The 16,589-nt window shown below is 40.0% G+C and overlaps 3 protein-coding genes across 3 annotated transcripts; 1 reads left to right on the forward strand and 2 right to left on the reverse strand.

Moving 5' to 3' along the window:
- Nucleotides 1–912: 912 nt before the first annotated feature.
- BDCG_02245 (amino acid transporter) lies at nt 913–5,185 on the reverse strand. The gene is made up of 11 exons (XM_045417791.1): nt 4,633–5,185; nt 3,844–4,573; nt 3,723–3,736; nt 3,580–3,652; nt 3,175–3,506; nt 2,923–3,063; nt 2,624–2,838; nt 2,348–2,545; nt 2,220–2,247; nt 2,006–2,121; nt 913–1,784 (listed from the first exon to the last, which is right to left on the reverse strand). Exons 2-11 carry the CDS (start codon nt 4,092–4,094, stop codon nt 1,701–1,703), a joined length of 1,452 nt encoding a protein of 483 aa, XP_045274521.1. The 5' UTR covers nt 4,095–4,573; nt 4,633–5,185; the 3' UTR covers nt 913–1,700.
- Nucleotides 5,186–7,575: 2,390 nt separating this feature from the next.
- On the reverse strand, nt 7,576–10,193 carry BDCG_02246 (TAM domain methyltransferase). The gene is made up of 4 exons (XM_045417792.1): nt 9,602–10,193; nt 9,290–9,490; nt 8,575–9,200; nt 7,576–8,443 (listed from the first exon to the last, which is right to left on the reverse strand). The coding sequence occupies exons 3-4, from the start codon at nt 9,157–9,159 to the stop codon at nt 8,207–8,209; spliced, it is 822 nt and encodes a 273-aa protein (XP_045274522.1). The 5' UTR covers nt 9,160–9,200; nt 9,290–9,490; nt 9,602–10,193; the 3' UTR covers nt 7,576–8,206.
- A 769-nt stretch (nt 10,194–10,962) lies between these two features.
- On the forward strand, nt 10,963–11,199 carry BDCG_16523 (uncharacterized protein; the record flags this gene model as incomplete). Its single annotated transcript, XM_045425744.1, has 1 exon — nt 10,963–11,199. The coding sequence occupies one exon, from the start codon at nt 10,963–10,965 to the stop codon at nt 11,197–11,199; it is 237 nt and encodes a 78-aa protein (XP_045279949.1).
- Nucleotides 11,200–16,589: the final 5,390 nt, after the last annotated feature.

Raw genomic sequence — 16,589 nt, forward strand, 5'->3', positions numbered from 1 at the left:
GCTTTGAACCATGTTTGGTTGAATCACTTCACCACCACACGGGGTATGAGGTCGGTGTTGGGGTTGAAATGCTTGAATGATCGAGCACTATCAGCGGTTTATTATTCGAAAAATTGAGCGAGTTCGTGGTGGAGCGGTTTGAAAAAAATTCGCATATTCTGTATCTGAAATTGCTAAATGTATAGTTAATAATTGACTGTATAAGTACTAGAAAAACCCTGAGATCTCTCAGATCTCAGGTAGATGTCATAGTCTCTGACTGCATACATCTATAATTGATTTCTTATTAGAGTTAGTGTCTGCAGTAGTTACTCTTCTTTCAATCTCATTTTTCAATCCTTATCTCATTTTCATTCTCTGTGACCGCCCGCCTCTTTCTGAACAGAGAGACTGTGATTGTTCACTCTTGCTACTTTTCAGAGCTTCTGTTTCTTTCTTCTTTCACTTTTTTCTTCTTCTACTTCTTCTTTCTTTCACTTTCTTCCTTCTTCTACTTCATTCTTATTCCTCTATTCAGAAGTACATTCATTCATGCTACTTCTCAGAGCTTCTGCTTCTTTCTGTAAAGTTAACTATGATAAACAGACAAGCATGTACACACACATATATATATATATATAGAGGCGCCCGCCCATCCTCATCTTAGAAGAATGAGACGAGATTTACCATTTTACAAGTACTATACAACGCTACAATTGACATACGCTGCAGTGATAGTCTAATCTATATACTAGCACAGATTATAACACTCATCACTAAGAATCTCTCTCATGATATAATCATCAAGATCTGATTCATTTGAGTTAGCTTATTTCCTATTTAAGATTAGCTTCAAATAACTAGTGAGTGACTAATCATTGATTATAATATTCTGAACAGTGGCTGAGATTCTGAGATAAAGCAAGATCTAACTTCTGTTTCTGAATAGTCTCTTATATATTTTTAAAACTTAAATTAGTTATGTTTATTTATAAACTAACTCATTTATCTAGATGGTGAATTTGAGGTATGCTAAAAATATGTGTGATAAATAACTTACTGATTAAAAGAGTATAAAAAAAAGAGTACACAAACAGCACGGGAAATATATAGTTAGAAAAAAAAAAGGTAGTTGAAAACAATATAATAAAAAACATAATAAAAGTAAGCACTTTGCACTGCTGGGAACATAAGGAACTTGTTGAAACTGTTCCAAAACTGAGAAGCAAAAAACAATGAAGCAAACAATATCCAACACACAAGTAACAGGCCATTGCAGAGGCACCTCAACGATACTCGTAAACAAGGATAGAAGCCAAAGGTAGACAAGGGATGGTGGGTGAGGTATCTGGTATAAAAAGCATTTGAAAAATGGAATACAGAGCACAGCATAGAGGGATGGTGTTTCGCGCGCGCGGAGTGGGTGATAATGGATGACAGGAATGAACACCAACTGAAAGGAATCAGGAACGTTGAAAACACCAAACCAAAATTAAAGGAAAAGGAAAAGGAAAAATAAAAATAAGAAAGAATTACAAGAAAATAAAAGGCAAACAATACCCCCCTTCTACCAGGCTTCTCTGAAAAATGAAAAAAAAAACCGCCTGGGTCTGCCCTGACCGTCTTCCTGTTGTATATATAATAATAAAATGAAACAAATGAACTCATTCCCCCTGTATATATGGAAGGTATAGTTTATCTTTCGTCGTCATTGCTGTTAATCACATCCTAGAGCAGGTGAAACTGCCCGCGGAAGTGGTATCTTCATTGATGGCTCTTCCGGAGACGTAGAGGCCGAGTCCGCACTGTGGGGTTTTTTCGGTTTGGTTAGATCTTGTTCTCTTTTCCTTTCTGTGTCTTCCTGTTTTCCTTTGTTGTCTTCTTTTTTTCTTTGTTTTGATTGAAATAATGATGGCTATGTCGGGTACATAGGAGTAGAAGGAAAAAAAAGAAAAAGGGAAAAAAGGCGGGGGGGGTTTGGGGAGTTCATAGTAAGCAGGCAAAGTCATGGGGTGAATGAACGTACAATTAGGGCGCCGCTGGCGACGCAGAAGACGTTGAGTAGGGTGAGAACGATCTTGCGTGGGCTGGAGAAGTAGCGGCCTTTATTCAGGTAGAGCCAGAACCAACCGTTTAGGCCGACTGTTTTGGTTTGCAGTTTTGGTTAGTCTCTGTTTTCATAGGGGGTTGGAAAAGAAGGACGAAAAAAAAGGAGGGTGGGTATATGCAGGGTTGCTTACAAGTGAACCAACTTGCGAAGAGCGCAGTCTATACCGAGTTAAGAAAATTTGGTTCGTTAGTCTTTTCCGCATCATATAATTTTGTCATTCCCATTTCCTGCCTTAAAGGGGGGAAAGAAAACACGTACGATCAAACTAAGAAGATGGTTAAAGACGGGGATAGCTTCCGCGATGATCCAGGCGATGACCCATAGTAAAGTGGCCAGGCCAACCCATGCGCCAATTGAAGTCCAGTTTCGTCGGGACATGTGATCTGTTCCGCGGAAGATGCGGACGTATAGGTATTTGCAGGCGACGTGTCCGTTGATGACGCCGGCAATAACGATCTAAACGGTGCTGTTAGTTGTTGGTGCCTTGGTTTGAAGGGCGGACATATATATTTGGGGGTATGGAATCAAACGTACAGTAGGGCATGCAACGCCGTATGCGATCTTGCTAATGAGAGGTCCAGTTGAGCTCAAGGCTGGTGATGCTACTTCTCTTCCAGCAAAGTAGTAGATGACGACGCCAGCGATCGTGTAAAAGGTAGTGTTGGTTCCCTGGAGGGTGAAGAGGGCTTTGGAATAATCGCTAGGATTTTTGAGTTCAGATGCAAATCCGAAAAATGCAACGTGACCGGCTGTACATACATTATGGGAGGGAGTTATGATTAGTATTGAAGACAGATTTGATATATACAAGGGATAGGAGAAAAAACACTAACAATAGGAGAAGATGATATTGCTGACTGCCAAGAATGCGTGGTAAATATCTGTCGTGACAAATGCATCAATGCCGTCGCCGGGTTTTTGCACCCCGACTGCTATCATTGTAATCATGACAGCACTGAATATGCTAGCGAATGCTACAGTTGAGATATAATTAGTCAATGATTGGGTCCATATAATGTTCATTGAAAATAATTCAAGGTTCATAAAGGAGGCGGGGGTGAATATTGGGATATGAGGGAACTCACAAATAATAGAGAGCCAAGAAACATTCTTCAGTGTTCGTGGAAGGGTAAGGATTAGTGAAACCAGCATTCCCACAAGGCCAAAAACAATACTGCACGTTCCGTTATCCGTAAGCGTGTTCATCATGACGACAAACGTAAGGACGTGGCTGCCCATGATGAATATTAGGAAGAGGAGCTGCCCAACGCCGAGCAACTCGCGGCCAAATCTACCCATGAGAATCTCTCCGGCGTCGGCCATGCTATGGACGTGCGGGTATGCAGCTTTGAATTGGCCGATGGTGTAGCCGGTGTAGGTTGCTAGAAAGCCAATAAAGAGGAGAATTATAATGGCTCTGAAAGGAGGACGTAATTGTTAGTTGTATTGGAGATATATAAATTCCGTTGGGCGGGCGAGCTTTGACTCACGGTACTAATCCCAACGCTGCGACTGCTGATGGAAGAGCAAGAATACCCAGAGACATAGTCTCCGCGATCATGACTGTAGTAATTGTTAGTGTCTGTTTCTATGCGTCTGATGAACAGGACTAATAGCGGCATGGGTTCCATACGTAGTCCACATTGCCTAAAAGCGAACAAGCATGAATCGTCAGCAATTGTCATTACATTTTCCTTCTTTCCTTCCAACGGATTTTTTTCCCCTTTCTCTTCATTCTTGATGAAATAACTCACCACCACGTCAACACTTTATATTTAACCTCAGCAGAGTCCTCATTCCCGAAGGGATCCACGCATTGAGTCACGACATCCTTCTCGTATGGCGGGAGCGAAGTTGAGCTGCCGCCATCGATCTTCTCTATGTCCCCTATTTTCCCAGGGATCTGCCGTTCACTGAGACCAGACTGGATTTGTACCTCCTCTCCATCCAGCATAACTGCCATCCTTCTTTTGAACCTGCCCCCCTTGGCGGAAAATCCGGACATTCAAGGTTATCAACTTCTCAATTGTCGACGTCCGAACGAGCTGTTAAAACAACAAGCCTGCAGAGGCTTTCCCTGTATTGTGTGGGGTATGTGAGTAATAAAAGGGTGCGGGAGTAGGAGAACGGCTAAATGACGAAAGACAATATAAAAAAAAATATGGAATTGAAATAAAGAAGAGAACCAGGAATACATAAGGAGAGAAACAGGGTTTTGAACGGATTCTCCGTTTCCACTTCTGGTCTTGGGAACCCGCCTTCTCCTTGCGCCGGGAAACCACCTCTAAATAATGCTAAATAGAATTCGGAGCCGAGTGAAAGTGGAAATCGGGGCGCCTTTTTTTTGGCCTTATCTCCATATTTTCTTTCTCCCCAACCCAGGGGCCCTTATCAACTATCCTTATTATGCCCTAAACAGGAGCCTGGTGCCTGAAGGCGCTACATTTTTGTTGAGTCGGAAAGGCACGCCCGCCGCCTCTGAGTCTGTATACAGTTGTTTAGTTAATATCTCTAAATAAAGTTGTAGGGAGTGGCGACATCACCTGCCGTTGCTTTCTATAATAGTAGTTTGTAATCTCGATCAGATGTACCCTTCTCCGGGATTGCGGATCACCACATCTTCTATCTCTTCCCCCCTCCTCTCTCCCCGGCATGCCGCACACTCGTTACTAATAATAATGTATCATATTGCTGTCCATAAAGGTGTGGGTACGGACTTCCCCAGTCCCGGCCGTTGAGTTTATGGCATGAGCATAAATAAAGGCCATATTATATAGCCTTTCCCTCTGTCCAGGGAAGCCCTGAAAGTATGCGGATCGGCGCTAGAACGCTTGAGACAATTAAGCTTTCTTCGGAATGCTTGGCACCAGCGGCCGCCAAGCCCGCCAAGCAGTGAACAATTCCCGCCGACTTCCGGCTTCTTCTCCGGGAAACATAATGAATATTTTCGGTATTGAGGCTTAGGAGCCAAGCGGTTTCTGGTATGGCTATTCTCTGAGGTGAGTGGTTGTGGTTTGTTCTTCAGTCGGGAGATGAGGCTTGGCTGACACTTTGCCAAGGCGCAGCGGCCAAATCGCGATGGGATTCAGCACTCTAAGACCCGTTACCGTATTTGCAGACGTACAAAGTTATGAATGAACTGTTCCCTAATCTGGGTTCGGTGTGCAAATAGTATCACAGTAACTCTTTTCTACGCTTTTCATCCATCTGGGTTCGGTGTGCAAATAGTGTCACAGTAACTCTTTTCTACGCTTTTCATCTATCTGGGTTCGGTGTGTAAATAGTATCATAGTAACTCTTTTCTACGCTTTTCATCCATCTGTGTCCCTCCACCGCCGGACTCTGAGACGCCAAGTTCAAGCCTCTTGTTATTTAGCCCCCTTTTGAAATCTCTGAGCTTCTCATCCGCGGCAAACTCAACACTTGCTCATTTTCAAATCAATGCTGCTGATTATCGATATATCCCTACAGAACACACCTGGGCACTCTCTCGTAGATGCCTCTCTTGGTATAGAACATCCATCCATGGATAGACTTCCAAGGGTGCACGGGTTCAACATGGCCCACTGCGACCCGCCTTGAGTTTGTTTCATGCCGCCACCCAACCAGGCGTTTGCCATATAAAAAGAAAAAGTTTGAACGCTTAGATAGCCGAGCCTTTGACTTGCAAGGTACCCATTACCCCATACTAGACTAGACGATGGAAAGGGGACAGCGGTCTGTCTGGGCGGTAAGCGATGAACCGTTCCATAAACCAGTACCTATCTCCTATCTCTGTGCTCGTCGATATAATTCACGGCTCTGTTTTAACTACTACATCATTTTCCAGTAGTCTTGTGCTACAAAGTAAGGATGGTGATACCCGCCTCTTTTTTTTTTTTTTTTTTTTTTCTTTTTTAAATCTTTTAAGTCAGAAAATGAATATTATATTGCTTTTCTTTTAGAAGAATATATGAATTGAGATGCTGACAGCACATGTCCTTTCGCCACATACTCTCTATCATTAATAGAAACATAAGTTGTGCTGAGCATATTCAAGGATCCATACTGATCACAATGCAGGGGGAAAAAAAAAAGAAGAAGAAGATTCTATCTTCGACAGAATTGAGAATTTATTGGTTCGGTCTAGTTCGGGGCTCAGATTCTAGCCTCTGCTAGCAAAATGCTTTGTGGTGGGTGAGGTTGAGGTGGTGATTGTAAGTTATTAGTAAGCGGAATCTGAAGTGGGGTTTGTATGGCGATCTTGCTGACCGACCAACTATCATATAATGTAGGCTACTGGGGCAAAAGAGCTCGATCACCACCAGCGCACTGCTGGTAGAAGGGCCGATCAACCGCGGGACCCCCAACACCCCCCCTCAGACCAGCTATCACAGAGTACAGTACTTCCTCTCAGTGACTCTCTTCAGTGGCTCCCCACAATGGCTCCTCTTAGTGGACTCAGTCAGTCCTAGGGCTCAAGGGACTTCTAGGGCACACTCCTGGGATGTCTCTTGGCACTGTTAAAATGTCCAGGGTATTTATTAGGAATTTTTAAGTCCATTCTGGGATTGAACCTATGCATGTTGACCACAGCGGGGCTCACGCTTAACAGTCTCATAACCTGTAGGCTACTGGGGCAAAAGAGCTCTTTTGCCCCAGTAGCCTACATATAATAATAAGATTCTTCCACTATCCGGTTTGTGTGGGGTTAAGATCTCTGAGATCTAACCAAGTTAGGTTAGATTTTCTTAGTTCCCGAACTGAATCAAACCGAACTATTCTATCAGGGCCCACAACCGAACTGGCCCGATAACTTTGCTCTCCTGAACCGCCCTTATTATTATATTATTATATCATTATCAACTAACTATACATAGTAGTTTTCCATATCTCCGAACAAACCCCGAGCACTTCCCTCATCATACACGTACCTATCCCTCAGGAAGCCGGGTGGAGATTCCCTTTAGCTTAGAATGCCCTTTGGTAACTAGTGACAGACAGAGAGGGGGGCGGGGAAAGAATGTTAGTATCCTCTTCTCTAGTGTTTTCTTATATATGCTGGATATCTTTCCCCTGCTGCCAGTTTTCAATCTTTAGGAGGAGCAGAATAAGTGCTCATTTCAGACCAAAAGATGCCTTTTTCAGAGGGAGTTTTCAGGTCATATAACAGGAGACTTGACATCAAAAAGGACGCCACCCGTCACCAGATATCAAAATATTACGAAATGGACGAGACGAGACGAGGAGTGGGGGTTTTTGTTAACCACGACCACGCCTGATGATGATTGATCATTTCCTCCTGTGGAAATCAACAGAGCATGCATGCATGGATTTCTTTTGTCTTCTTTCTTCTCTTCTCTGGTACATCACGCCTCTCCTCCCCCACAGATACGTTTTACCCCACAAAAACATGGAACTACGTGGAGGCCGGTGGAGTCGTCGGCAAGTGAATTTCCCTACTTGCTACGAATTGCTTGCCACTAGTTAGGTTCCATTGACATTGATGGAGTATAACGGTTCGCCTGTGTCCGGTGTCAGGCGCTAAGCGAGGATTTTCATTAACTTGCTAAAGAAAGAATGAATGAATGAATGGGGAAATCGGAGATGACAGTTACTATATATATGCTAAATGAATATAGGCTATGTTGGAGCCGAAAATGAAAGAAATAAGAGAGCGAATTTATACCTATTAGAAAAAAAATAATTAAAGTGTGCAAGCTTGACAAGTAAACTTGGGGAGAAAATTTAATGAAACAAAAAAGCACGTCGACCAGGGCTTCAGCACCCAAGACTCCAAAATCTCATTAGTTAACATCACAAGAGGTTGATGGTGAAGGTAATGTAACACCACACCACCCTAGGAGCTATGTCAACATTCACCAATCTCCAAACAATGAGGTATAAGAATATACCTGAGGTATCATTATCCCATGAAACGTTACTGCAAATAACAGGCAAGTGTCCATCGGCAACCCAGCACCACTTCCCCCGGTGTTAAGCAAAATATCAAACCCCCCCCCTTCTTTCCGCTAACGCAAGTGATCGTTTTCGTCATCATTGCATCATCATGATCAAACCAGCAAGCACGACGATAATCAAAATAGAATCGTGCTCCCCCTTTCTTTTCGATTTAACCTAGGACGTCGGCCGCTGTCCGTATACGAAGTGGAAAACCGTCAAAAGATGGTTTTTGGGGTCACGGAATTCCTTTCGCACCGCATCGCACAGGACTTTGGTTTCGTCTATGTTCCAGCCGAGGATGCGGGTGAAAAGGGCCAGGGTGAATGATTCGATGCAGCTGCACATGTGTTCCATTTGGAATGCGCCCACCTCCTTGAGTTTGGGGTCTTTGGGCCATGTCCCCATTGGGACCTGCGGGGACGATACTTGTTAGTATCTATATTCTGTAGGGAAGGGGGTTATGTAGAATGAAGAAGAAGAAGAAGAGGGGAAAGTCTAAGAAAGAAAAACAAAAATCGCTCAACCAGGATGAAGAGACATACCTTGTATATATCATCCTGGACATTCTTGAAGCCAGCGTTGATCAGATTCTGCTTCTGCTCACCAGCAACATTCAGGCGTTTCCCAAATTTTATACTCGCTTCATCTAGTAGGGCTAGCCAGCGGGATGTATTGGGGCACTTCTTAAGCGTCGGGTCGTCGTCGGAGTGAACCCACGCTTCATATTCTTGCATTTCAATCCACCCTCCAGGCTTCAGGTGCTGGAGTGCGCGGCTGTACAATGTGTTCCAATCCTTAATGCTCCCGCCCATCCCCCGCGCATGGATAAAATCGAATGCCTCATCTGACGTATACACCCATTCACTCTCAACATCATCGACATAAAACTTGCAATTGGGAGGCACCCAGGAAGGTTGAATGGGGCTCAAGTCGTTCCCGATCACGGTGGCAGTGTGGAATTCATCAGCAAAATCAATAGCCCATGCACCTGTTGCTGTCCCGAAGTCTAGCACTCTCTTCGGCTTCGCGGTAATGGGCGCTCGGAAGAGCCGACCGCCTAATATAAGGCGAAAGATGTGGTGGTGTAATTCGAGCCGCTCCTGCTCCGCTTCGTCATTTGGTAACATATACGATCCGTTCCTGAATCCGTGGTATCTCCTTCCATTTTCTATAACGTGGCAAGAAAAGGGCATAACAGCATTAGCACGAAATGCTGACCCGACCGGAAGCGCAGAATTTTGTTGGGATGACGCTCACCATATCTATATTCTAGGATTGAGGAGGAGAGCGAGGTTCCAAGGGAGGAACCGCCAACAGTCGCGCTGATTGAGGCGCAATCTGCGAATTCTGTCTGTTTCGGTTGTTAGTTCTATAGACCTTTGAAAGAAGAGTATTGAGGAAAGGTCGCCAGGGAGTCACTACATCGATATCGATAATCCCGGGGTTTGGTGCAGAGGGCTGCACAATTGTCTCAGTTTGGTGTGTCATTTTTATTTACTTCTCGAGGAGCAAAGGGAGCAAAAAGCAAAAAGAAAAATCAAATCGAGAGAAGTAATGATCAAATAATACCTGTGTTACCAGGAAATCGTCAAAAGATGTTTGTTTTTGGGGCTTCCACGAGCTCGGGAACACCGATATATATGAATGAACCCAGTAGTACACGAGGGGGAGCCTGGCCTCCCCATCCTCGTCTTTTGGCAGTCCTCGCTTGAACATAACCAGACTGCTTTAGCTGCTGTGTCTAGACTAAGGAATCAGCTCGATTATCCCGTCCGCTTACTGCATAAGTCTTAGTGTGCAGACTTTCAACTGCTAACGTCGCGGAGATCGGAAACGCCATCCAGCGCGAGTGACCGGCCTGCTGTCCCGGACGGGTGAGAGGGTGCAACCTATCTTTACTCGGCGTAGTGTCTTGCCCGACCTCTGCCGGACCTCACATTAACTTTCTGACGAGACACTCACTCCACAGATGTTCGGTATGGTAAGATTTGCGACCAATTCAACACCGAAGGACTGGCTGAACCTGCTCAAAGGCCTGAGCACCGCGAATTTTAGTGTGGCATATCAGACTCAAATAATGAACGGTTGACTAGATTATGAGATGTCAATGTTCTCTTTCAGTAGCTCCTTGACCCTATAGATACCGTTCATAGTCGGTTTCTTTTGGATAGCGTACGAAGTCAAAAGCTCAGCAAAAATAATCGCCACAAATCCCACAGTCAACTCAACACTCCAGACATGAGAGTTCAGGCTAACAGAGATGGCGCATAGAATTGGCGTCTTGAGATTCCTTCTCGACGAAGCTAAAAAGCAGCGGGAGGGGGGACGGACGGCAACAAAGTGGAGTACCTAGGAAAAGAGCCACAACAAGGCCATCTCGCCAGCAGCGTTTGCGAAAGTTGTTTTGGTCTTCCGCAAGTCTCAAACTCAAACGGCTGTCCCCAACCTCGAAGCATCTTTGGCTCAACTCGTTCGTTGCTTTCTAGCACTGAGCAGCTCCACAGAGCAGTTATCAGCGCCATCGCTCGTATAACCGCCTGCACAGCTGCACAAAGGCCCCTTTCTGCATCAGTCTGAGGAACCAATAATAGCCCCCCACGTTATCTCAGCATGCTCAGCCTCTCTTCTCGATATTTTCGGATTAGCGCGACCAACTAAACTCCTTTAGACTTCTGCCAAGTCCTGCTAACTTCTGGACCAATAAGAGACTTCACACATGCTCGCAACCTAATATCTTGTAGAGAGTCTGAGAAGAAACAGTTCCATTATATGTGGAAAATCAACTTCACTCATACAAAATATTCAATTGACTTTGAAATCATATATCTACTCTAAATATCTGTCTGATCATCATCAAACTGATATTTTTTAAATTCTCAGTCATTCTGCTATTATCTCTGTTATTTTACAACTCACTATCTCTTCTCATCATGTCACAATCATTGACAAAAGACAGTGTGTCTTTTGAATCTCAAGACACTCAATGTCAGATGCACTTCAGTCAATATTCTTTATCACTTGAAGATGAATTCTCTCTACAATCACTACAGTCTTTCAACAATGTAGATGATGAATATAACATATCAGACAGTGACTTAACAGAGCTTGAATCTATTGATACTTCTTCAGAATTTGAGATCACTGATACTGATACTGATACTCTATAAGCTTGTTCACAATTGAATTGCTGTGGCTCACAGCACCTGTCTACAATGCCTTATAACTGACAGAAAAGATGATTGAAATTATCTTGTATTGTCAGAATATTACAGTAAAACAGTTGAAGAATGAAGACTTTTATAGAGACTTGAATTCAGAGTTCTGATATCTTGACTCATCAATGATACAGTACTTCTATAAAGCAGTGAAATGCACTATATTCAGTACTTTTCAAAGCAGAAATATTCAATGATAATCAATGTTATACTGTCTTACTTAAACAGAAGCTGAAATACCTTATCAACACTCTCTTCTTTACAAAATTCAATCATGATTCTGATCTGAATATCATCAACTTTCAGACTGCTTTTGAGATTATTCAGACTGATGTGTCAATCTGGTTTAACTTACTTACTCCTGTTCTAAAAAATAAACATATCAATTGAAAGAGCTATGAATGAGACTCAGATAAAATAACAGCTATCAAACAGCTGTTTATTATTATGAGTATTATATATCACTCTTATTTCTTAAAAAACTTGAACTTCTTCAGCTCTATTCTCTCTGCATATTTTCATAACTCAGAAGTAAAATAATAAGTGATAGAAATCATTTCTGACTTTGAACTCTGTCACAGCTATGTGATGAGAAATAGATTGATGATGAAAATTGCTAAATGAGAGAAGATATAACTTAATATTCTTAACTTATTAATATTTCTATCTAATATCTCAAACTTCTAGTAATCTCTGATAATATCTGTCATTTTCTGACATATTCTTTGAACTTCTATCAACTTCTGAGTTAATCACTTGACTAATTCTTACTGTTAGATTAAACTTCAGCAGCTTGTTAAAGATTCTCAAGCTGTTATAGTCTATGATAATATGAACTTTAAGAAGACTGTATGAGATGAGATAATCAGATATAATAATTTCATGATTACTGTGACTACTACTATTGTGATTATTTCCTCTGATATTTCAGAAACTGGTCTAACTCAGATCATGCATGATTTCACAAGACTGCTAACACTGTAAGAAATCATTGATACATCTGATGTGACAGACAATGATAATGAGCTTCAGAAGTAAATAACATCATGTCTTATTTCAGATGCTATTCAAAAGATTTATAATAATGAGATTAAAAGTATTTTCAGTACTGCAAATGATTTATTATCTCAAATGTCTGTTATTAATACACTTTCTGTGCATAGAATGTGTTTTCAGCAGTTGAGTGCTATTTTTGAAAATGAGAACACTATTGCGGGAACTATGAGAGTTCATGAGAAGATATTTAATAATTTTCTTGATTTATCAAGAGATCATACAGCATTTTCAACTCATCTCTTTTCAGTGTATGAAGATGCTTTGATCATAAAACTCATTCAGTTGATTAAGATAAAGCAGTCAAAATCTACAGATATCTTTGAACAGTGTAACTGACTTCATTCTATTTCTGAATGATTTCATATTCAAATAAATCTACTCTTCATCATTGTTCATACTTATTTTGAAGCCAGAGTCTCTGAAAAGACTTATTACTATATTCAGTTCAATCTCACTCATTGAAACTGAAATTCTATGACTGCTGTCAATTCAAAATATTATCTTCTTAAGTCAGTGATTTCTCAGAGCTTTGCATCTCAAAGTCTTGCTCTATTTTATACTACTATACAATATTAAGATTATTCAGTTAGCAATCTTGAGCACTCAGAAGATATTAATTCTATTATATAACAGCTTAGTTTTTCACAGTATCTTCAGCTTATTGAAGATGTATACATCAAAGCATTTACTCTTGATATCTGAAATGAAATCAACTCTCAAATCTCTCAGCTCACTCAAGATATTAAATTCTGTATCATGTATCACCTTCTCTGAGAATGTGAATTATTCATTCAAATACACTATGCTGTTAAGCATGATGATATTGAACTTCTTGAGTACTTCATTTCATCTCTGATTATCTTCTTTCTTGATACTGATTAATATAATTATGTCACTGAGATACTTCATTATTTTTGAATACTTTAATTCACTAAAACTCCTTCTCTGTATTAAGTGATTATGACTGCAGGTCTTGTCAACTGGTCTGGAAAACCTGGCTTCTTCAAAGCAATTAATCTAGGCATGAAACATCTCAATGATAGCTGTAAGCTGAAGATGAAATGCTATAAAAATTCAATAAAGAATATCTATCTTATATTTGATCAAGTCTGTCTGTCAAATACATGAGTTTATCAGCTACAGTAGATTTTAGAGTCTATCTTTAAGCATTCACTTACTGAGGAATATACAAGTACTGTTACTAAGCTCAAGATATTCTCTACTGCTAGAAGTCTGTTGAAGAATGATTATATCTCATCTTGAGATTTACTTTTACTGTCAAAGAAATATATATTTGACTTCTTGAATATACTTTTGATTGAAGTGAAAGATCTGAAGAAGAAGATTGAGCACTTTAATCAAGTGTAGATTCAGCAGCAGTTGATTGCAATGAACTTGAATTTGAATGATATGATTATTGATGCTGAAGTTAAGTCTTATTCTGAGAAATTCAATGATAATATAGAGTAAGATTCTATTTTCATTGAAAATACACTATCTTTATCTACTGTAAATAATCTATCTGATACTTTGAAAATAATTCTGAAGAAGAATAACTAAAATTAATGAATATACTGAAGCTTTACTTACTTCATCTTTCTTTGATATACAATGTTACATTTTTGCTAATAAATATATTAATAATAGAACTTCTGCATTGTTCTGTCAACTTGTGAGTCAATCAAATATCAAGATTTAAAATAAATATAACTAATATCTGACAAATTTTATTTTTAAGATATCATTTTTCAATATCAACTAATTTACATTTATAACTGATACTTGTAAAGAATGTCTGTATAGAATCTTCAACATATTCATCTGTATGAATTACTTGTTTATTAGAGTTCTACTTGAAATCTTCTTCACAAAGCAGAGCAGTATAAATAAAACAAGAATCTAAACTATCAGAGCACTGCTTCTCAGTGAAGAAGAAGATGATCTCTTTAGCAGCAACTGATGTAACTGTATCAATGAGAATGCACTGGAATTCTTGAGCTTGTATTTGAAGATGCTACACTCATTCTTGTGTGTAACAATCTGATAGTGAGAATAAAAATTCTCAGACTTGACTATCTGAGCTCTTCTCTTCTCAGAGTATGCTTAACATTTCTCATTGTTCTCTTGACAGATAGTACACCTGTTCTTTCCCAGCAGCTGCTCACTCAGCTCTGTCTTCATTATTCAGTTAATATGGCCTCACACTCTCTGCTTCTGTAGAGAGAAGCACTGAAACTCCTTGTGAAAGACTGATCATCATTTTCCTGATTTCTGAGGCTGATAGAATGATGAGCTCTTGCTCATCATTTAATTCCAATCCTGTCTTGACTGGCTTGCCAGCTGTGTCTGCTCTCAACAGACACAGCTGGTGAATGAAGTGTTGAGAGAAAGGAAGGTATCATATGATGTTATTGACAGTGGCGGTGGCAGCGGGGGAGAGAGAGTGCCCAACACAGGGAACAGCTGAGAGAGTGGAAGAGATGAGCTCATTAGTGCAGAGAGTGAAAGAGGTCATAATAACTCTGAAGAGAGAGAGAGAAAGCTAATATAATATATCAGTGATTGATTCTTTCTCTATCATATATATCTCATTCATATTCATATTACTTACTTAATTAATTCTGATGAAACTTCTTCCTCTGCAAAGAACAGAGAAGAGAAGAAGTCTGAGAAAGAGAGAGAGAGATGAGAACAAGAACTGCTATGTAATAATATTAGCTTCTTATTCTCTTATTATATTGCACTTATTTAGAGAGAGCTTTTCATATCTATCTGAACAAGTTCAGCTCATTATCTTCATTCTTCAAAGAAGGAGAAGAAGTCTCAGACACTTCCTCACTCTCATTCTCACAGATGAGAGTGAGGGTGAGGGTGAGAACAGAGGGGCAAGAATGAGCATGAGCACAGGTGCGGGTGTGAAGAGAAGGGCTAATTATCAGAGTTAGTATTTCATTTCATTCTCATTATACTTTTCATACTGAATAAACATGTACAGTGAGTGACAAACTTCATCAGAGTGAAGTTGTTCACACAGAATAGCTGCAGCAGCAGTAAGTATGTTCTTTTCACTGATAAGAAAGCAGGATGAGTGCATTCACATCAATGTTGCCAGAGAGAGGAATGTCATATTGATTTTTTTAAATCATGAAGAAGAAGAAAAGAAGAAGAGAAGAAGAGAAGAAGAGAAAGAAAGAAAAAAAAGATTCAAAAATATCAGTATAGTATTATTCATTTCTTCTTCAATATAGTGAATTTATCTTCTCACTCATTAACTAATTTGATAGGCTCAGAAGTTCACACAACTTCAAAGAAATTCACAGATGTTTACAAAAGATCAGTGAAGTTAAAAAAAGATCAAAGATCTCATTGTCTTGCAGCATTGTCTTACAGCATCAATTCTCTTGAAGATCTCATTGTCTTACAGCATCAATTTCCTTGAAGATCTCATCATCTTGCAGCATCAATTCTCTCAAAGATCTCATTGTCTTACAGCATTGTCTTACAGCATCAATTCTCTCAAAGATCTCATTATCTTATGACTGCATGATGATCAGCATTTTCTCATTCTCATTCTTTACTAGCAATGAGAAGCTTTACATACTCTTCAAGCTATGTGCTGTTTTTCTCAATCTCATTGATTCAGAAGTTTATAAGAGACAGAGAGCATGATAATTACAAAATTTAATGATGCTTTTTTAATTGATCTCATGTCATTTATGAATGCTATACTTCTTCTCTCATTCAATACAGTTACACTTGAACTGCTTTCAGACTGCAGTATTGAGCGTGTGAACTGCTAGAGCAAGATGCTATTTAAAGCTCATTAAGCTTAGAAGAAAATCTTTGACAGTTATTGAGTCAGTTATATGAGCTATATTTGCTTTTTGAAGTGAAGTTCATATCTTTAAGATATCAAGATTCAAGTGAGAAAACAATTCCATTGTTCTGCAGTATCTGAGTTCACATATTGATTATCTTCAAAAGATAGTTTCAGGTTAGAAAGAAGCCGAGCTTTCATGATTATCATAGACTCAGAAACCTTGAAGTTATAGTCATTGAGAACTTTGTCAGTTGTGTGAGCAAGATTGAGTTTTGACTCTTCAACTGCTTTACAATGTTCAATCAGATGTATAACAGCAAATTTGATCATTGACACAGTTTACAGCTTATTAAGCTTAAAAGAAAATCTTTGATAATTACACAGCAGAATTGAAATAATAGTATCTCATTGATCATTTAAAATAAAGAAAAAAAGAAAAAGAAAAAGAAAGAAGATATTAAGAGAA

The sequence above is a fragment of the Blastomyces dermatitidis genome (genome assembly GCF_000003525.1).
Source record: "Blastomyces dermatitidis ER-3 genomic scaffold supercont1.2, whole genome shotgun sequence".
In the NCBI taxonomy this organism is placed as follows: Eukaryota; Fungi; Ascomycota; class Eurotiomycetes; order Onygenales; family Ajellomycetaceae; genus Blastomyces; species Blastomyces dermatitidis.